Source organism: Entelurus aequoreus, linkage group LG17 (genome assembly GCF_033978785.1).
Source record: "Entelurus aequoreus isolate RoL-2023_Sb linkage group LG17, RoL_Eaeq_v1.1, whole genome shotgun sequence".
Taxonomy (NCBI): Eukaryota; Metazoa; Chordata; class Actinopteri; order Syngnathiformes; family Syngnathidae; genus Entelurus; species Entelurus aequoreus.
Genome location: NC_084747.1, coordinates 29967804 through 29990435, shown reverse-complemented (window position 1 = coordinate 29990435; position 22632 = coordinate 29967804). Strand labels below are relative to the sequence as shown.

At 33.5% G+C, this 22632-nt stretch overlaps 1 protein-coding gene across 8 annotated transcripts in view; it reads left to right on the top strand.

The window, feature by feature from the left end:
• Positions 1–22632, top strand: part of trpm3 (transient receptor potential cation channel, subfamily M, member 3) — a 514307-nt gene that overhangs the window by 483230 nt on the left and 8445 nt on the right. For 7 of the 8 annotated variants that reach the window (XM_062025461.1, XM_062025459.1, XM_062025460.1 and 4 more), the window contains 3 exons: positions 15583–15730; positions 19092–19285; positions 21324–21456. In XM_062025461.1, the coding sequence (XP_061881445.1) occupies positions 15583–15730; positions 19092–19285; positions 21324–21456 (475 nt within the window). Of the gene's footprint in view, positions 1–5710; positions 5840–15582; positions 15731–19091; positions 19286–21323; positions 21457–22632 lie in introns of all 8 variants that reach the window. The other variant, XM_062025465.1, reaches the window with a different exon arrangement.

Sequence of the window (22632 nt, the reverse complement as noted above, 5' to 3'; positions counted from 1 at the left end):
GGAGACCCCTGAGTTAAACGGACTCAATAATTAATTTACTGAGGAATTTGTGAAACTGAAACAATACAAAAAGAATGCCATCGTAAGTTAATAATGCTAACACAGACACTCGTGAACATATTAGCTTATGAGCTAACAACGCTGGCGTCATTACAATACGGTAGGACGTACAAATATGCATGAAAACACTCCTACAGACATCACACATGGGACGGTTTAGTAAGTAAAAATTGTTTTAGTTACTGTATATTGTAAAACTTACAAACGTTGCTCGGAGTGATGAAATAAGAATCCATATGAGTAGAAACGCTACGGACGGCTAGAAGACTGAACGGCAAAACAACAACAACAAAAACACCAAGGCTAAATGGAAGGACACTGCAGCAAATGCAGTGAGCTAATTCGTCCAAAAGATGGTGCCATAACACAAACAATAAAACACCCTCTCTGTGTTTTTGCTTGTTTTTTGTTGTTGTTTTTTAAACTATTTTTATTAGAGCCTCAGCAAAGAAAAATCCATAAATTAGCTGCTCCAACTCATAAACGACAGGCTTCAAAGAGTAGGAAAAATGTAGCGGCTAATCGTCCGGAATTTACGGCATTTTAAATAAATGTAATGCATTTTTTTAAAAAGCACAGTTTGAACATGTAAAATGCCTTTTATAAAGACAAAACAAACTTTTAGAGTACAAATATTGTAAAGAATGTAGTACGAACAACTGCAGTAGTTTTTTGAAGCAACGTAATAATGTACATCGTTTCCCTTGGAGAGTGGACTTCGATCAAATCAGCATCTTCTCCATATTTTCATGGATAAATGTCCACCTTTTGGATATTATGTTATCATTCTTGGCTAGTGTTATCGACTAATTCTGATTCAGTATGGTGCAGGCTAACAGTGATACCCTCGGTCATGTGTTTGAGGATTTCTTTATTTAATTCAATGAATAGCACAGTCCTTCACACTCACGTCCTTCCTCCTCAGAGTAGGAAAACAGAGTCATGTCGATCCCTAGCTATAAGCTAGCGCTAGCAAGTAAGTCCCCCGGGGCCTCATGTATTAAGCTTGTACGCACTGTTTCACGGAAAAGTTGAGATGTGCAAATGTGCTGTGAGTCACGCCAACGTCACATTAAACTCTAATCTGGCTGGCAGCAGGCTACTGCATGAACACATTTTTGTGTTCATACACATGGCTCAAGCACATGGCTACTTTCAATATAATTTGCATATTGATAAGGGGGCGTGGCTTGGGTGGGATCTGGGCATGTCAATTCTACGTTGATAGCGATGTAAAATACAAATGTGCTTGGATTTAATACATCGGAATTTTCTCAATTTGAACGTACGCTCCTATTTTCAGTAGGAAATCTTTGCGACTCTTATTACATGAGGCCCCTTCACTGTCACTGTGACATTTACTGCGCCAACTAACGGCGAGGATGCTTGAAACTTCCATTTTTCGTGCAACTTCAAGCATAACAATTAGCCGAGAGACAGCTCTTATCTCAAAACACTCTTAAGTGGAGGTACCACAATAGTCACATACAAAACCGCACAACACATCTCACAATCGCCCACTGTTCAAAAGGAGACCATACAACTGTTGCTTTAAAAAATACATATCATGGAAAGTGTAAGTCTTAAAGTGGTGTGAAAAGAGGCCCACACTTTATAAAATGTCCAACATTCAATTCATGCAAATTACAAGACAACATTAAAAAATATGCAGCAGTTTATCGATATAATGCTCAAAACCTATTATTTATACCAGTGGTGTTAATAGGTAATTCTTTATATCAGTGGTGTAAATAATAGGTAATTATTTCAACCAGTGGGTTGAACAATAGGTAATTCTTTCTACCAGTGGTGTAAATAATAGGTAATTATTTCTACCAGTGGTGTAAATAAAAGGTAATTATTTCTACCAGTGGTGTAAATAATAGGTAATTCTTTCTACCAGTGGTGTAAATAATAGGTAATTATTCCTACCAGTGGTGTAAATAATAGTTAATTATTTTTACCAGTGGTGTAAATAATATGTAATTATTCATACCAGTGGTGTAAATAATAGGTAATTATTTATACCAGTGGTGTAAATAATAGGTAATTATTCATAACAGTGGTGTAAATAATAGGTAATTATTTCTACCAGTGGGTTAAATAATAGGTAATTCATTCTACCAGTGGTATAAATAATAGGTAATTATTTCTACCAGTGGTGTAAATAATAGGTAATTATTCATACCAGTGGTGTAAATAATAGGTAATTATTACTATTTTACTATTATTATTATTTTTTTATTCTGGCAACCGAACTTCCAGATTGTTATCGTTAAAAAAAACAAGTGGTACCGTTTTTCCATTCACAGTAATACAATGTAAAAACAACCGTACATTTTACTGTTGAAAACAAAACAAACTGGCAACTCAGTCAACAGAATTTTACCATTAAAAAAACAGTGGTAGAGTTTTTTTTCAATTTACTGCTGTAAAAACCACCGTAGATTTTACCGTAACATTTATTGTAATTTTTACAGTGTACAATTTGATGGATAGCTTCATAAGCCAAGCAGATATTTCAACTATTTATTTTTATTTTAACAGACTTTTTGTGGTCTTATAATATTAATTGCAGTATTTAATAATATAAACGTTTAAAAGGTATGCAATTTCATGTAGTGCATTTGAAAAAAAAAAAGAATACATTTAGTAAGAAATGATAAGGTACTTTATTGGCGCATATTATTTACAGGCGTTGGCGGGCCGTATAAAATGGTGTGGTGGGCCGGATCTGGCCCGCGGGCCTTGAGTTTGACAACTGTGTGTAAACAGTAACTAAATTCATACATGGGTTTAAAAGCTGTACTAAAAATATTACTCTTTTTTTTAAACTACCCATGCTATATACTGTATATCAGTTATTCTCAAACTGTGGTACGTGTACCACTAGTGGTACGCCAAAGAATCACTTTAAATTGTGTGACTGCTCCAAAGCATTCACACATATGGTTTTCTACACTAAAATTCATCTATTTATTTAACTTATTATCATTATTTTTCTGCAGATTTTGGCGCGCTCGACCTTCCACATTTTTCACCCGATTCAAACCGTTCCAACTTCAAAATGTTCAGCCCATTCTGGAATTGCCGGCTTTTTCTTGACAAATTCCAAACATTCCCAGATTTCCCAGAATTCCAGGTTTTCCGGGACATTTTTCCCATTAAAAATGAATTGGCCATTTTTCAAACTTCCACCATTTCCACATTGTTCAACTAATTCAAACCATTCCACCTTCAACACATTCCACCATTCTAGAAATTCAAACTACCTTTTTTCCAAGTTAAAAAAAAATTCCAAGATTTTCCAGAATTCCTGGTTTTCCAAAGCCCTATTTCAACCCTTTTTTCTGGCGACTACTCCTCCCACATCTGTCAATCCACTTCAACAGTTCCACCATCAAAACATTCTTCTTTTAATCAGGACAAAAAACCAAGTTGTTTTTTTAACTCGAAAAATTCCCCGGTTTTCCCAAAATTTCAGGAATTCCTTAATACCATTTCTCAATCCAACATGTTACTACTTCAACATTTCTCGACCGATTAGAAAAAATTCAACACCAACCATTTCAACTCATTCAGACCATTCAAGTTTTTTTTTTTACCATTTTCAAAATAAATCCCGCTTTTCCCAAAATTCCTAAATTTTTGGGAAATGCCCATTGAAATGAATGGGACATTCTTCAAAATTCCACAATTCCCACATTTTTCATCTGATTCAAACTGTTCCCACTTCAAAATATTCAGCCTGTTTGGGAATTGTGTGCTCTACTTCAACAATTCCTAAAAAAAATTTGGGGGGACAGAACTCATTTGAGAGGAAGAGTGGGGGGTTAATCATAATGCAATGCAGTCTGCTGAAAATAATGGAAAGTGCCACTCTGCAGCGCAACCGACGCTGTGGTCATAGTTGGAATTGCCACAAAACCCATTTCAAGATATTTGACACTGTACTGCCATCTGGCAGCTCAAGTGGATAGTGCACCCCCAAGTTGTCACGTTTCATGTGTCAGGTAGACAGTGACAAATAATGGGCCATATGAATCTTCTTCCTACAGTTATTACGTTTTACGTACACTGTAAAATAAAATTATAGATTTTATATTAAAAAAAACAAAAAACTGGCAACTCATTCACCCAAATTTTACTGTAAAATACAGTGGGTTTTTTTTTTTGGTTTTTTTACAATATATTATGGTAAATGGAAAAATTGTACCTCTTTCTTTTTTTAACGGAAAACACTGGCAGTTAAGCCAACATAATTCTACACTGTAAAATCTACAGAGGTTTTTTTACAACTTTTTACTGTAAACGTAAACAGTAACACTATTTTATCCTAATTCTGGCAACCGAACTTCCGGATTTTTATCATAGAAAAAATAAGTGGTACCGGTTTTCCATTCACAGTAATACACTGTAAAAACAACTGTACATTTCACTGTTAAAAACAAAACAAACTGGCAACTCAGTCAACAGAATTTTACCACAAAAAAGAAACAGTGGTAGAGTTTTTTTTAATTTACTGCTGTAAAAAACACCGTGAATTTTACCGTAACATTTATTGTAATTTTTACAGTGTACAATCTGATAGATAACTTCATAAGTCAAGCAGATATTTCAACTATTTATTTTTATTTTAACAGACGTTTTGTGATCTTATAATATTAATTGCAGTATTTAATAATATGAACGTTTAAAAGTTATGCAATTTCATGCAGTGCATATGAAAAAAAAATTAATACATTTAGTTAGAAACTCTACACCGTAAAATCTATGGAGGTTTTTTTTTACATTGTTTTACTGTAAACGTAAACAGTAACACTATTTTATTTTAATTCTGGCAACCGAACTTCCAGATTTTTATCGTTGGAAAAAAATAAGTGGTACCGTTTTTCCATTCACAGTAATACCCTGTAAAAACAACTGTACATTTTACTGTTAAAAACAAAACAAACTGGCAGCTCAGTCAACAGAATTTTACCATTAAAAAAACAGTGGTAGAGTTTCACTGCTGTAAAAACTACTGTAGATTTTACCATAACATTTATTGTCATTTTTTACAGTGTACAATTTGATAGATAACTTCATAAGTCAAGCAGATATTTCAACTATTCCAGGATTTCAGTTCAATTTCAGCATTGGAGCATTCACACGCAATTCCTTCAGGAATTGCCTCTTCTAGATAAACATTCAAACACAGTGTTACCGTTCAAACTGTGTGTAATGTTAAATATACTTGTGAAATAAAACCTCTGCCTCGTTTTTAACGAATACTTAGGCCTACTACGTGACTGTATTTTAATGTTGGTCATTATGGTGGTACTGGGAGAGCCAGCTTTTTTCTTAAGTGGTACTTGGTGGAAAAAAGTTAGACAACCACTGCTGAATATCACAATAAAATAATAGTAAAGTCAATGTTGGCGTACTGCTACAAGGATGCTAAAAATACGATTTTGTTAATTGAGTCGCTTGATGTTTTTTGTGCATTTTTTTTATTTTTTTATTTTTTTTGTCAAGTCTTTCATGTCAGTTTTAGTTCGGGGTAAAAAAAAAAAATGTTTGTGTGCTATATGTGTGTGGTTGTCATTTACACGGGAGGAGTGGCCCAAAGAGAAGAGATCTGAAATAATGTTTTCATTCTGTGTTTCAGATATGCGTATTAGGAAGTTACAGCAAAGGCTGAATGAGAAAATCTGGCTGGTCGAAAATTACTTGCGAACGTACGGAACCTGGCGTAGTAACTGTCCATCCCACGGTGGCCAGTGCAGTCAGAATCCCAGTAAATCCTCTTGATATGGACGTGTCACCTCTAATGACCACGCATCCCTGCTTCACCATCCTCACTTGACCGCCATGCCATGCCCACTTGCTCCACTAGAGGCCACTAGAGTCAAGTGTGCATGCTCCGGGCTGCGCTTTGCTTGGTTTCTTGGCGCAGCCACCGCGTAAATGTGCACGGCACCCCCGCCTGTAGCCTGGCCCAAAGGCCGCCTCCTGTCCGCAAAGTGGTCGTGACGGCGTAGCGCTTTTCAAAACAAAGCGTCACGGCTGTGTTTCGTTTCCACGTCACGGGGAACTATCAAAGTTGCGACTTGTGATAGTCTCTTCGTGTCTCTTGCCACCATTTTTGAAGCCTCGCTTTGAAGTGGGGCTGCACTTTTGGGGGGGAATTTTGTCTATCATTCACAATCTTTATGTGAGACAAGGACACACATTTTTCTTTTTTTTTTAATGCATTCTAAATCGTAAATAAATGTTAGCAAAAGTCAGCTAACAATGAAAGCAGTGGTGGGTCATGCGTTTCTCACCTAGGCCTTTAGTGATGTCCTACTTAGTCCGTCTTCACCTCTCAAAATACCGTAATTTATACCGTGTCCATGTGGAGATTCTATACAGAAACACACTTGCACACTACTGGGCATAGGCGCCAACCAGTATATAATTAAAAAAAATAAAAAATAAATATTTATATATATATATATATATATATATATATATATATATATATATATATATATATATATATATATATATATATATATATATATATATATATATATATATATATATATATATATATATATATGCCGAGCACCCACGTGGGATTGATGGCAAATTTTAATCTTTAAAATAATTTTTCAATAATCAATCATGTTGTTGTTAATTGAGTGGCGAGTTTGATCCATTTTGCATAGTACAAAAGTCACAATTCATATAGTCCAGGGGTGTCCAAAGTGCGGCCCGGGGGCCATTTGCGGTCCGCAGGTCATTTTTTAACGGCCCCACGGCACATTTAAAAAATACGATTGAAAAAAATAAACATTAAAAGTGGTATTTAAAGAGCAAACAGGTGAAATGTATCAATGTTTACTCTAACCACACAAAGCTGCCATGTAGGCTCTTTCTTTCTTTAAAAAATAATAATGAATAAAAATCAATGTCATTATGAATTATTGACCTATTCAAGGCTCCAATTACGTCACATTAAATATTTTGAGATATTTTTAGGGGGAAAATGTTGCATATTTTGTGTTTGCCATGTAAAAAAACAAGCTGTTTTTTTTAAAGAAGGGCCTAAAACAAACAAACAAAAAACATAAACAACAATAAAACTTATAATTGACAGATAGAGCTGAAGTTGATCTCGAGATTATTGTGTTAAAAGTAAACAGTAAAAAAAAAAATTATACTTTACACTTTAATGAGTATGACCCTTTTGGATCCCCTACAATTTTAGTGTGATTAGTTTAAGTGTCATTGCTCACAAAATAATAATGAATTAAAATCAATGGTGTTATGAGTTATTGACATTTTTAAGGCTCCAATTATTATATAATCTCAAATATCCCACTTAAAAATTTTATTGGGTGAAAATATTGCATATTTTGTGTTTTTTTCATTAAAAAAAAGGTTTTTCTTTGACAAAAAGAGCATACAATTTAAATCTTAAAAAAATGTTATATTAACAGATAGACCTAATGTTGATCTATAGATTTAAAAACTTGAATAATAACACAAATAATTATACTAAATAATGACACATTTTTTATATTTTTTGGACATAAACCCTTTGGGGTCCCCGGGATCAAGCCTGAGTGGAAGCCTAAATGTATATTTTTTATACATATATTGTATTGGTTTTTGAAATAAAAAATATCAAAATGGCCCCTGCTAGCTTTGATTTTTCAATGTGCGGCCCTCAGTAGAAAAAGTTTGGACACCCCTGATATAGTTTATAATTAACAAAGCCTAACCAAAATTTCATTGTGCCCGATAATGAACTAATTACACAATCGGTTTGACTATGAACACACTGCACACAGGTGAATGAAGGGCATACTTACTCAACAGCCATACATGTCACACTAAGGGTCGCAGTATGAACAATGCCAACACTGTCATATATATGTGCCATATAGTGAAACCACACTAAACAACGACAAACACATTTTTGGAAGGATATTTGCACCGCAACACAACATAAACACTACAGAACAAATGCCCAGAATTCCCTGCAGCACCAACTCTTCCGGGACGCTACAATATAAACAAACACCATTGATGGATCTACACTTAACGTCCACTGTAATGATACCACGTACAATAGCGTATCTAGTCGATACTACTATGATTACATTGATATTTTTTTAACATCACAAAATCTCCTTTTGTTATTTTCTAATTTATATTATGTTTATAAACTCAGGAAATATGTCCCTGGACACATGAGGACTTTGAATATGACCAATGTATGATCCTGTAACTACTTGGTATCGGATTGACACCCAAATTTGCGGTATCATCCAAAACTAATGTAAAGCATCCAAACAACAGAAGAATAAGTGATTATTACATTTTAACAGAAGTGTAGATAGAACATGTTAGAATAGAAAGTAAGCAGATATTAACAGTAAATGAACAAGTAGATTAATAATTCATTTTCTACCACTTGTCCTTAATAATGTTGACAAAGTAATAGAATGATAAATGACACAATATGTTACTGCATACGTCAGCAGCTAAATTAGGAGCCTTTGTTTGTTTACTTACTACTAAAAGACAAGTTGTCTAGAATGTTCACTATTTTATTTAAGGACACAATTGCAATAATAAACATATGTTTAATGTACCCTAAGATTTTTTAGTTAAAATAAAGCCAATAATGCCTTTTTTTGTGGTCCCCTTTATTTAGAAAAGTACCGAAAAGTACCGAAATACTTTTGGTACCGGTACTGGTACCAAAATATTGGTATCGGGACAACACTAATACACACACGCCGAGCACCCACTGGCAGAAATGTAGATCGGCGCCTATGCTAATCTGTATTGAAACCCCTCAACAGTGTACAAATGAGTCTATTTTTCGGCACATTTAACATTCAATAAACCCGCATCAGCAATTAAAACATATCTTAAGACGTGGTACTGTCAAAATTTGAAGAATTTTATAAAACAGATGAAACATGAAAAAATAAAGAAATAAAATATTTGAACTCACAGTTTGTAGCACCCATCCGACGCCGTATAAGCCAGTGGTACCGCTCGTAGTCGCTTGATTAGTGTTAAAAGTCGGTGTGATTGCCTGCCAAAAATGGATTTCCTTTGCGGGAGCGCGCACCGCTCGCTAAACCTGCATTGCATTGCTTGGCTTCGTCTGTCCACAGCGGATTATTCGGTGTAAGACAAACACTTTATCTTCGTGGTTATTGTAGCGGTGAGTTTTCTGTGGCTTTTTATGGCTCCGGTGCCCCTTCCTGTTTTTGCAACTTGTGATTGGATACTCACTTGAGACTCCCAAGTGAGTATCCAATCACAGCATAAGGCCAGCTGGAAGGCCTTACTGACAACAACTTGTGATCTGATTGGCTATCGCAATTGTCTATCAACTGTATGTGTCCGTTCACTCACAGTGCAAAGACGCCTGACTTGTTGGTTCTGAAGGCCATGGGCAGATTTGGTACAGCATAGCAACATAAGATAACTGAATTCTGATAGGATACAAACTCTAACATAAAAACATCAGCATTGGAAGGAGCATAATATGACATGAAGATAATATGAATACTTTTAGAAATTTAGGGAAAGTAACTTAAAAATTACTTATTTAATCTTTAATTATGATCATGATTTATGGTTATGTTAGGCCAGCAGAGAAGGCCTTGCTGGCCCACCACTGAATGAAAGTAATGGAATTTGCTCTATTCCGCCTATAAAGCGCTGTAAAAAAAAAAGGTTTAATATACACACTGTAAATATATATTTAATGTAGTAACCGTCACATCCATAATAACATGTAATATTTTCGTACTTTGTGGCATCACAAGGTTTTCTTTTTCCATCAACAACAACCCTACTCATATGGCAGACTTCATGAAAAACAACAAAGACTATTTTAGGACAAATTACGATCCAGAAACATATATTTTTCAGCCTGAATATAAGTAAGGAAGTTTTAGAAGGTGCGTACTAAACAGATCCAGCTTCTGTAGAACACTAAGCACCATGTAGCATTATTGCTAAGTGCTAAACAATAAATACAAACTACGAACATGATTAAACAGTCACTTACTGCACAATGTCTGCTCTCACTGGGATGTCCATATCTTCCCATTTAAAGAATTAGTCATAATGCACTCTATGAGTTTTCAAAAAGTTGCCGCAAAACGAGCGTCTTATTGTGTTTTTCTCGCCATCACTGGTTATAAGTTGGATGTCAAAGTTCACCAATTTCTCGGCTTATGTCCACAGCAATCTACTATCTAGGTCAGGGGTCACCAACGCGGTGCCCGCGGGCACCAGGTCGCCCGTAAGGACCAGATGAGTCGCCCGCTGGCCTGTTCTAAAAATAGCTCAAATAGCAGCACTTACCAGTGAGCTGCCTCTATTTTTTAAATTTTATTTATTTACTAGCAAGCTGGTCTCGCTTTGCTCGACATTTTTAATTCTAAGAGGGACTAAACTCAAATAGAATTTGAAAATCCAAGAAAATATTTTAAAGACTTGGTCTTCACTTGTTTAAATAAATTCATTAATTGTTTTACTTTGCTTCTTAGAACTTTCAGAAAGACAATTTTAGAGAAAAAATACAACCTTAAAATGATTTTAGGATTTTTAAACACATATACCTTTTTACCTTTTAAATTCCTTTTTCTTCTTTCCTGACAATTTAAATCAATGTTCAAGAAAATTAATTTTTTTTATTGTAAAAAATAATAAATAACTTTTAATTTAATTCTTCATTTTAGCTTCTGTTTTTTCGACGAAGAATATTTGTGAAATATTTCTTCAAACTTATTATGTTTAAAAAATTTTAAAAAAAATTCTGGCAAATCTAGAAAATCTGTAGAATCAAATTTAAATCTTATTTCAAAGTCTTTTGAATTTCTTTTAAAAAATGTTGTTCTGGAAAATCTAGAAGAAATAATGATTTGTCTTTGTTAGAAATATAGCTTGGTCCAATTTGTTATATATTCTAACAAAGTGCAGTTTGGATTTTAACCTATTTAAAACATGTCATCAAAATTCTAAAATTAATCTTAATCAGGAAAAATTACTAATGATGTTCCATAAATTATTTTTTTAATTATTTCAAAAAGATTCGAATTAGCTCGTTTTTCTCTTCTTTTTTTCGGTTGAATTTTGAATTTTAAAGAGTCGAACTTGAAGATAAACTATGTTTCAAAATTTAATTGTCATTTTTCGTGTTTTCTCCTCTTTTAAACCGTTCAATTAAGTGTAAATATCATTAATTTTTAATGATAACATAGAGTTAAAGGTAAATTGAGAAAATTGGCTATTTCCTGCAATTTATTTAAGTGTTTATCAAACTGGTAGCCCTTCGCATTAATCAGTACCCAAGAAGTAGCTCTTGGTTTCAAAAAGGTTGGTGACCCCTGATCTAGGTGAAAGGCGTGATTTATGATCGAGAATTTACTTTCACCATATGTCAATATAGCAGCATAAGCTAGCTCTCTGTGATCAAGGTGATGCTAAAAGTAGTTCCTCGGCTAATACTTGGTTAATATTCAGGTCATGACATGTATTGTTGGCGCTTTTTGGATGTTTTTCAGAGGGTTATATGAGCGGAAGAGAGTACTGCAATTAGCTGGATTGTTAGCCACCTCGTACTTGCCATATTTTACGACTTAGATTGCATAAAAAATGTACAAACATGTGTTCTTGTCTCACATAAGGATTGTGAATGATAGGCAACATACAAAAAAAAGTGCAGTTTCCCTTTAAGACTTTTACTGAAAGCGGGCCGTTGCCATGTCAACACATCTCCCTTTTTTTTTTTTGCTGACCCAGCATATACAGCATAAGTCGGCCTTAAGAATCAGCATTGAAATGCATCATGATCCGCCGCCTGTCCTCATCTGCAGTTTGTTTTTTTCACGTGGTTCAGTTGTCAGAGTTCTCGAATGCAACCTTTTTTTTAATTTTTTTATTTTGGACCCAAACCAAAATTTGAAAAGTAGAAAATTACTTCAGTTCTCTGTCTTTGGGCTGCAATGTGTGATCAATTGAACAATATGGCGGGCATGAATTCAGTACGAATCGGAGAAGGCAAACAAACGGCTGACAATCAACAGCAACTGAACCATCACGGATGGAAAAAACATCAAATGTATCTTAAATACATTCGGAAGCAGCCATTGAGTGACGCTATGGCCACGCTACAGCCCAGATATATTTCAAACATTGGGAATATGTTTAAATATATTGGATCACCATGTTGATACGTGATTGTTTTTCTTTGTTCCCTCGTCCCATCGAGAAGCATACAATATATGCTGCTTGTTTGTTTGCAATATGTATCAGTTATGTCAGGGGTGTCCAAACTTTTTCCACTGAGGGCTGCACACTGAAAAATTAAAACAAGCAGTGGCCATTTTAATGTTTTTTTACTTTAGGGCTCCCCTCAAGTTTGGTCCGAGGCATCCGGAAGGGTCTCAGTCCAAAAATGTTTTTAAATAAATATTTTTATTTATTTATTTAAATTCAAGGCTTAAATCTCTAGATCAACTTCAGGTCTAACTGTCAATAAAAACTTAAACAACATTTTTTTAAATGATTAATACCCTTTTTTCAAAACCCTTTTTTAACAGCAAAAACACAAAATGTGCAATATTTACCCCACAAAATATTTCAAAGTGGAATATTTGATATTAAGTACTTGGAGCCTAAATAGGTCAATAATAAATCATTCATCATTCATTATTATTTGTTGCGCAATGACAGTTTTACAAAAAATCATACGGTACTTTTTCTTTTTTTTACTTTCAAAGCTTAAACCACTTGATCAACTTCTGCTCCATCCGTTGATTAAATGTTTTTATAATTTATTTTGATGTTTTTGTTTTGTTTTGTTTTTTCTTTAATGCCCTTTTCGTCAAAAAACTTTGTTTTTATATGGCAAACACACTAAATATGCAATTATTTCCCCCAAAACATATTTGAAAGTAGAACACTGATGCAAAGTAATTGGAACTTTAAATAGGTCAATAATTTAAACAACATTGATTGTAATTAATTTATTATTTATTTATAAGCCCACTAAAATTATTGGGGATCCAAATGGGTCCCACTCATAAAAGTGTTAAAAATAACAATAAAAAAGTTTTCCTACTATCAACGCTTAAATCTCTAGATCAACCTCAGATCCATCCGTCGATTATGTGTTTTTATATATTTAATTTATTTTATTTTATTTTTTTGTTTAATGCCTTTTTTTGTCAAAAACCTTTGTTTTTTTCTATGGTAAACACACAAAATATGCAAATTATTTTCCCCAAAAAATATTTGAAAGTAGAACATTGATGTGAAGTAATTGGAACCTTACATAGGTCAATAATTCATTACAACATTTATTACAATTAATTTTTGGAGCAATGCCTTTTTTAAAAGAAAAAGCCACCCAAAATTATTGGGGATCCAAATGGGTGCCACTCATAAAAGTGTTAAAAATATTTTCTTTTTCTTTTCCTACTATCAACGCTTAAAATCTAGATCAAACTCAGATCCATCCGTCGATTATATGTTTTTATTTAAAAAAATTAAGAAATAAAAAATAATTTAGTTTAATGCCCTTTTTTGTTAAAAACCTTAGTTTTTTCTATGGCAAACACACAAAATATGCAAATTATTTCCCCCAAAAAATTATTAAAAGTAGAATATTGATGTGAAGTAATTGGAGCCTTAAAGAGGTCAATAAGTCATAACAATATTGGTTTTAAGTCGTTATTAATTTTTGGGCAATGACAATTAAAAAAAAAAAAAAAAAATCCCACTAAAATTATTGGGCATCCAAATGGGTCCCACTCATAAAAGTATTAAAAATAAATATATTTTTTTGTTTAATGCCCTTTTTTGTCAAAAAACTTTTTTTTTTCTATGGCAAAGACACAAAATATGCAAATATATGCATATATATATATATATATATATATATATATATATATATATATATATATATATATATATATATATATATATATATATATATATATATATATATATATATATATATATATATATACACTACCGTTCAAAAGTTTGGGGTCACATTGAAATGTCCTTATTTTTGAAGGAAAAGCACTGTACTTTTCAATGAAGATAACTTTAAGCTAGTCTTAACTTTAAAGAAATACACTCTATACATTGCTAATGTGGTAAATGATTATTCTAGCTGCAAATGTCTGGTTTTTGGTGCAATATCTACATAGGTGTATAGAGGCCCATTTCCAGCAACTATCACTCCAGTGTTCTAATGGTACAATGTGTTTGCTCATTGGCTCAGAAGGCTAATTGATGATTAGAAAACCCTTGTGCAATCATGTTCACACATCTGAAAACAGTTTAGCTCGTTACAGAAGCTACAAAACTGACCTTCCTTTGAGCAGATTGAGTTTCTGGAGCATCACATTTCAATTAAACGCTCAAAATGGCCAGAAAAAGACAACTTTCATCTGAAACTCGACAGTCTATTCTTGTTCTTAGAAATGAAGGCTATTCCACAAAATTGTTTGGGTGACCCCAAACTTTTGAACGGTAGTATATATATATATATATATATATATATATATATATATATATATATATATATATATATATATATATATATATATATATTTTTTTTTTTTTTTTTTTTAATTGTAATGCCATTTTTGTCAAAAACATTTTTGTTTTTATACAGCAAACACACAAAATAATGCAAATTGTTTTCCCCAAAAAATAATTGAAAGTAGAATATGATGTGAAGTAATTGAAGCCTTAAATAGGTCAATAATTCATAATAATATTGATTTTAAGTTATTATTAATTCTTGAGCAATGACAGTTGTGTTCCCCCCCCCCCCCCAAAATCCCACTAAAATGATCAGGGGTCCAAAAGGGCCCCACTCATAAAAATCCCTAGATCTACTTCAGATCTATCCGTTGATTAAATGTTTTTATAATTTCTTTTAACGTTTTTTTTAAATTTGTTTAACAACTTTTTTGTCAAAAACCTCAGTTTTTTAATATTTAACACACAAAAAAATATTTCCCCCCCAAAATAATTATAAGTGGAATATTGATGTTCAGTAATTGGAGCCTTGAATAGGTCAATAATTCCTAACAACATTGATTTTTATGTACTGTCATTTTTGGAGCAATGACAGATTTAAAGACAAAAACAGCCTGCATGGCAGCCTTTTGTTATTCATTGTACCCCTTTCTCGTCACATTTCACCTATTTGCTCTTATATTCCACTTTTTTTGTTTATTTTTGTTTTATTATATTATTTTTGTAATGTGCCACGGGGAGTTAAAAAAATAAGCTGCCCCGGGCCGCACTTTGGACACCCCTGAGTTGTGCATTTTCTCTCCTTGCTTTTGTCACTTTTTTAGTGCCTGGATGCCTGCATTGTCATTGTTTACGTTTAGTGTCCCTTCCAATGTGTGCTTGATGTACTGATGTCATATTGGGCTCACTGCCGACTAACTCTCTGCACTGCTGTGTTGTTTTGGTGGCACCGTGCAGCGCCCTGCGGACAGAACATCACCACAGAGGACGGGGTGGTGGCTTTGCCTCCGTGCAAGACAGGCGCCTGGATTGTCCCCGCCATCATGGCGTGTTACCTGCTGGTGGCCAACATCCTGCTTGTCAACCTACTCATTGCTGTGTTCAAGTACGGAAACCCTCTTCTTGTACACCCTCGCTTTACATCTGTGACATGTATACCAGGGCCGCACCTAGCTAAATTGGGGCCCGAAGCAGCATTTGGAGCCCCCATAGAAAAATGGCCATTTTATGTGAACCAATTTTTATACTTTTTTAAGCAAACTTGATTATTATTCATATATATATATATATATATATATATATATATATATATATATATATATATATATATATATATATATATATATATATATATATATATATATATATATATATATATATAGTAGAGTATGTGTGTGTATATATACATGTATGTATGTATATGTATATGTATATGTATATATACGTTAGGTCAGGAAAAAACACAGAGGCTATTTCATCCCTACAAGCCTTTGTAGTGTTATATGTAACAGCCACAGCTTGTAGGGATGAAAATAGCCTCTGTGTTTTTTCCAGACCCAACATATATTCCGCTCTACCCCAATATTGAGCACTATATAACGGATAAGCCACAGAAACATCGACTATATATATATATATATATATATATATATATATATATATATATATATATATATATATATATATATATATATATATATATATATATATATATATATATATATATATATATATATATATATACAGTATGTATATATATATATATATACTGTATATGTATATATATATATGTATATGTGTGTATATGTACATATGTATATATATTTATATATGTGTGTGTATATGTATAAATGTGTATATATATATATATATATATATATATATATATATATATATATATATATATATATATATATATATATATATTATTATTATTATTATTATTATTATTATTATTTATTTATTTATTTTTTAAACATGTCCTGTCCAGCCACTCAGGCAAATCTTATTGTTGATGTAAATGCCCATTGCAAACTTGAATTCAATTTGATGCAAGTTTAGTACTAAAGCAAATTCATGCTAAAGACATGTTTTAAAAATGCAAAACAAAAATTCTTACAATTAAAACACACATTTGCAAACCTTTCTCACGCAACTCCGACCAGGGATCAAACCCAGTGCGACTGCCTTACAAGACTGTGCCACACCGTGTTCATTTTGTGGACTAAAATGTCCACCCTAGTTGTCGTAAACCGCCTATTTCCCCCTGACTAAAATAGGACGATAACGAATCAAAACAAATGCACATTGACTAAAATGATGGCGAAATTAACTGACGATTTAGTCGACGAATAAAAATGAGACAAAAATGTTGACAGAGGCGAAATCTAATCATATTTAATTACGTCTTTAGGCAGGTGGGACAAGTTAGGAATCCGTCCAATCACAGTCGCAGGTGGGAGATGGGCGGAGCTTAAATCAGATCTACTGTCTTTTTGAGGCACTGTGTTTTGATTTTTCCTTGAGAAAACAAGATTGTATCGTTACACACATCAATACAACACGTCTTCTACACCGGGAAGTAAGAGAGGAGAAAACATGTGGACGCATTCCACCTTTGCCGTGGTAGACGACAAGACATTTAAGCAACAGTCGGTCGGTCGAAGCTAATATTCGGAAATTACACATACTGTACTGAATTACTGTTACTATTAAAGACGATAGAGCAAGACAGCTTACTTTACCACTACTTTTGTTGTACATCATGAGCGAGCTTGTCCGCCAATTTAATAAGCAAGAAAGACACTTGTACAGTGCACTATAATCGATGTCCTCGGCACACTGTTCAGTTAATTGCACAACTTGACAATCCAAAAGACCGTTGTTTTCTCATTTTTCATACTAACACACAAAGAAAGACAACTTTGTGAGATATAAAGTATGTACCTTCTAGATTTATAACACTGGTTGCTGTATTTAAACGAGACAGTGTCCAAACCGTCAATTGTGCACACTTTAATAATAATAACACAAATAATACAAATCATAATAACAAACAGTAAGGTTAGTGTGACAACTTCAAAGATGTGTTATCTTTTATACCAGGGGTGTCCATACTTTTTGACCGCATTCGGCTAAAAAAATTTGTAAAGTACATGTAAAGTAACTTTATATATATATATATATATATATATATATATATATATATATATATATATATATATATATATATATATATATATATATATATATATATATATAGATTAAATGGATATCCATCCATCCATCAATTTTCTACCACTTGTCCCTTTCGGGCAGCTGAGAAAATAGATATATAATTAATAATTAATATTAAGATATTAAGAGTATGTGAAAGTAACCATTTTGTAATCAATCAGAAATCAGGTAAAATGCGCCAAATATGGGTAAGTGTAAGTGAGTGTTAAGCCTTTTTTGAATCATGTTTCGAAATAGATTTAAACGGGTGTAATTTAGATTTTTTTTTTATGGTGCATGGACGTTTATGAGCAGGTTGTGTTATGTGTGACCATGTGTGTTGACATTTTGTGTAGGTTGGATTTTTTATTTTTTGCACCATGACTAGGAAAGGTTGTTTGCATTGGGGCATATAATAATAAGCAACTGCTGCACATGCGTACAATGCATAATTAAAGGTCATTAACCTGAATTACTCATGTTGACGTCTGCAGTGAGTAATAATCAGTGATGTTGAATCAAAAAGCGAACGTTGTGATGCAATTTTGAAGTTAATGCGCCGCGTATGCTTAAAATTATAAAAATACGTACATTTTTTATGTTATTATAAATGTTCCTACATTACATATATACTTACATCATGTATATACAACCTCAATGGAGGTGTTTGAAGGATTTGTAGGGCTTTATAGGCAGAATAGAGCGGCTTCCATAGGCTCCATTGTAAGCGGACTTTTGATCACATGTATTTAATATTTTGAATGCTTTAAAAAAATAACATCCATCATGTCTCTCATAATGATTCTGAATGAGAGGCAGAATTCCTAAAAAAAAAAGTGCAGTTCCACTTTAAACAGCTGGTGTGTAATAAGTACACTACTTACAGTGCAAACACTTTGTAGGGCGCAACGTAACACATTAAACTTCCTGGGTAAAGCTACTTCCAAGTTAGACAACATACCAGAGATAGCCTATACAGGAAGTGTAACTGCATTGCAAATAAGATGCACATGTACTGGACAGCACAGTTATTATAGTCAGCTCATTTTAAAAAATATTTTAAAAAAATAGCATTTCATATTCAAACAATATTTATTAACGCACAAACATACCAAAAACTGGTACCGTTGAGTATCGGTATCGATTCCCATTCCCACCGTACGGGTTCAAATGTGACCGGTACCCATCCCTGCTGTGGAGTCAACAATGTGTGACGTCATCCTTCATGCTGTGACTGTGTGCCCTCACAGCAACACCTTCTTCGAGGTGAAGTCCATCTCCAACCAGGTTTGGAAGTTCCAGCGTTACCAGCTCATCATGACCTTCCACGAGCGCCCGGTCCTTCCCCCGCCGCTCATCATCTTCAGTCACATCACCATGGTTCTCAAGCACTTGTGTTGTCGCTGGCGCAAGCACGACGACGACGAGAGGGACTATGGACTCAGTGAGTGTTTGCAAAAAGTTGAAGGCCACCTTGCCGCTTACGTGCAGTCATTTCTCCAGATTCTCTGAACCTTTTGATGATATTACGGAGCGTAGATGGTGAAATCCCTAAATTCCTTGCAATAGCTGGTTGAGAAATGTTGTTCTTAAACTGTTCGACAATTTGCTCACGCATTTGTTCACAAAGTGGTGACCCTCGCCCCATCCTTGTTTGTGAATGACTGAGCATTTCATGGAAGCTCATTTTATACCCAATCATGGCACCCACCTGTTCCCAATTAGCCTGTTCACCTGTGGGATGTTCCAAATAAGTGTTTGATGAGCATTCCTCAACTTTCTCAGTCTTTTTTGCCACTTGTGCCAGCTTTTTTGAAACATGTTGCAGGCATCAAATTCCAAATGAGCTAATATTTGGAAAAAATAACAAAGTTTACCTTTTCGAACGTTAAATGTTTTGTCTTTGCAGTCTATTCAATTGAATATAGGTTGAAAAGGATTTGCAAATCATTTTATTCTGTTTTTATTTACCATTTACACAACGTGCCAACTTCACTGGTTTTGTGTTTTATATATATATATATATATATATATATATATATATATATATATATATATACATATATATATATATATATATATATATATATGTACTGTACTGCCATACACTCTCTACTCTTTCCGTAAATATAATTGTTACTATCAATAGTTATAAACAAAACACTACATACAGTATATTTGACGATGAGCTCGAAGTATGTGTTTTTACTGCCATCTAGTGTCTATTTTTAGGTCTGTTCAGTGTAAGACAGGGGTGTCCAAAGTGTGGCCCGGGGGCCATTTGCGGCCCGCAGCTAATTGTTTACCGGCCCGCCACACATTCTGGAAATACTATTGTAAAAATAAAAAAGAACATTAAAAAAGTGGAATGAGATGAAAACTAATGACAAAAAGTTGCAATGTTGACACAAAAGCTGCCATGCAGGCTGTTTTTGTTTTCTTTTTTCTTTCTTCATTTTTCTTTTTTTGCCATTGCTCAAAAAAAATTATAATAATGACAAAAAATCCATGTTATAATAAATTATTTTCAGGGCTCCAATTACTTCAAATATTTCACTTTAAAATGTTTTATGTGGTAAATTTTGCGTATATTGTGTAGTAGCCATATAAAAACATCAAAGTTTTCTTTGACAAAAGCGCATAAAACAAACGAAATAATAGTTCCAGCATAAAATCGACAGATATATCTGAAGTTGATCTCGTAACTTAAGTGTTGAAAGTAAAAGAAAAACCTAATAAAAATGTATCACTTTATGAGTGGGGCACCTTTTGGATCCCAAATATATTTAGTGATTTTTTATTTATCTTTTCACTGTGATTACTCAAAAATATGAAATAATTAAAATCAATGGTGTCCTGCATTATTTTTCTTTTAGGGCTCTAATTACTAAATACTGCATATTTCAGTTTTACTATAAAAAAAACTAAGTTGTTTTTGACAGAAAAGCCATAAAACATTTTTTTTAATTTGTATTACTTTATATCAACTTGAAGTTGATATAGAGATTTACTGTAAGCGTTAAATAATTTACAAAAAATAATAATCTGACTTATTTTTAACATTTTAATGACTGAGACCCTTTATGGTCCCCGGGACCCTTAAAGGTCAAATAAATAAAAAAATGCATATATTTTGTTATGGTTTGAAAATGAAAAATATCAAAATGGCCCCCACATGCTTTAATTTTTCCGTGTGCGGCCCTCAGTGGAAAAAGTTTGGACACCCCTGGTGTAAGAGTATTCCTGTTTCGCAATCCTACGCTTTTTAAAGTACACTTAAATCATTGACTGCAAATTGATAAACTCTCGACATGATTCAATATCATTGAAAAAACTGGCCTCAAAACATTGCAATTTTTGGGGGGCAAAACTGGCGCAAATTCAAACATTCAAACACAGCCTCGACAATCACAAAAAAGCCAGCGAAAATCCTGGTATCAAACAATCGACTCACTGCAGCCTTCCACCGTTGTCACATGCAGAGCTTTTCATCACGGAGGACGAGCTGAAGAAAGTCCACGACTTTGAGGAGCAGTGCATCGAGGAGTATTTCCGGGAGAAAGATGACCGATTCCACTCTTCTAACGACGAGAGGATCCGAGTTACTTCCGAAAGGTCAGTCTACTGGGTGGCAAACACTAAACACTCCGATCATTTTATGTAGAGTGTCCCTGGTGCAGGACTGACCCTGTGACCTAGAATGTAATCAATGAGGTGATTGTTTTGTGAATTTAGAATTTAGAATTCATTAACTGTTGATTTATTGTGAGGCTACAGCGGTATTTCGCTGAAAAAAAAACGGTGGAACCTCGATTTACAGCATTCATTGATTCTTGACCACGGTTCGTCAATAGAACAGTTCATATATTGAAGAAAATGGAAAACGTGAATAATGTAATGCAGCTTCAACAAAAGTGTGTACACTTTGGTCCTGATCTACTAAAGCGGTGGTTCAAACTTTGTTCACCAAGTACCACCTCCAAAAACACCAAATACCACCATAATGACAGTAGTATAGTAGACCCTAAGTCAGGGGTCGGCAACCCAAAATTTGGAAGAGTCATATTGGACATAAAATACAAACGAGCCGCAAACAAATAATGCTTAATATGTAATATAATGAAGCCAACACATGATGTAAGTGTCTATATTAGCTAGATTAGCCTACTATCAAAATGACTTTAAAAGTCTCATATAAGTGTTATAATGAAGGCAACACCTGATGTAAGTGTCTATATTAGCTAGATTAGCCTACTATCAAAATGACTTTAAAAGTCTCATATAAGTGTTATAATGAAGGCAACACCTGATGTAAGTGTCTATATTAGCTATATTAGCCTACTATCAAAATGACTTTAAAAGTCTTATATAAGTGTTATAATGAAGGCAACACCTGATGTGTCTATATTAGTTATATTAGCCTGCTATCAAAATGACTTTAAAAGTCTTATATAAGTGTTATAATGAAGGAAACACGTGATGTAAGTGTCTATTTTAGCTATATTAGCCTACTATCAAAATTACTTTAAAAGTCTTATATAAGTGTTATAATGAAGGCAACACCTGATGTAAGTGTCTATATTAGTTATATTAGCCTGCTATCAAAATGACTTTAAAAGTCTTATATAAGTGTTATAATGAAGGCAACACCTGATGTAAGTGTCTATATTAGCTGTATTAGCCTACTATCAAAATGACTTTAAAAGTCTTATATAAGTGTTATAATGAAGGCAACACCTGATGTAAGTGTCTATATTAGTTATATTAGCCTGCTATCAAAATGACTTTAAA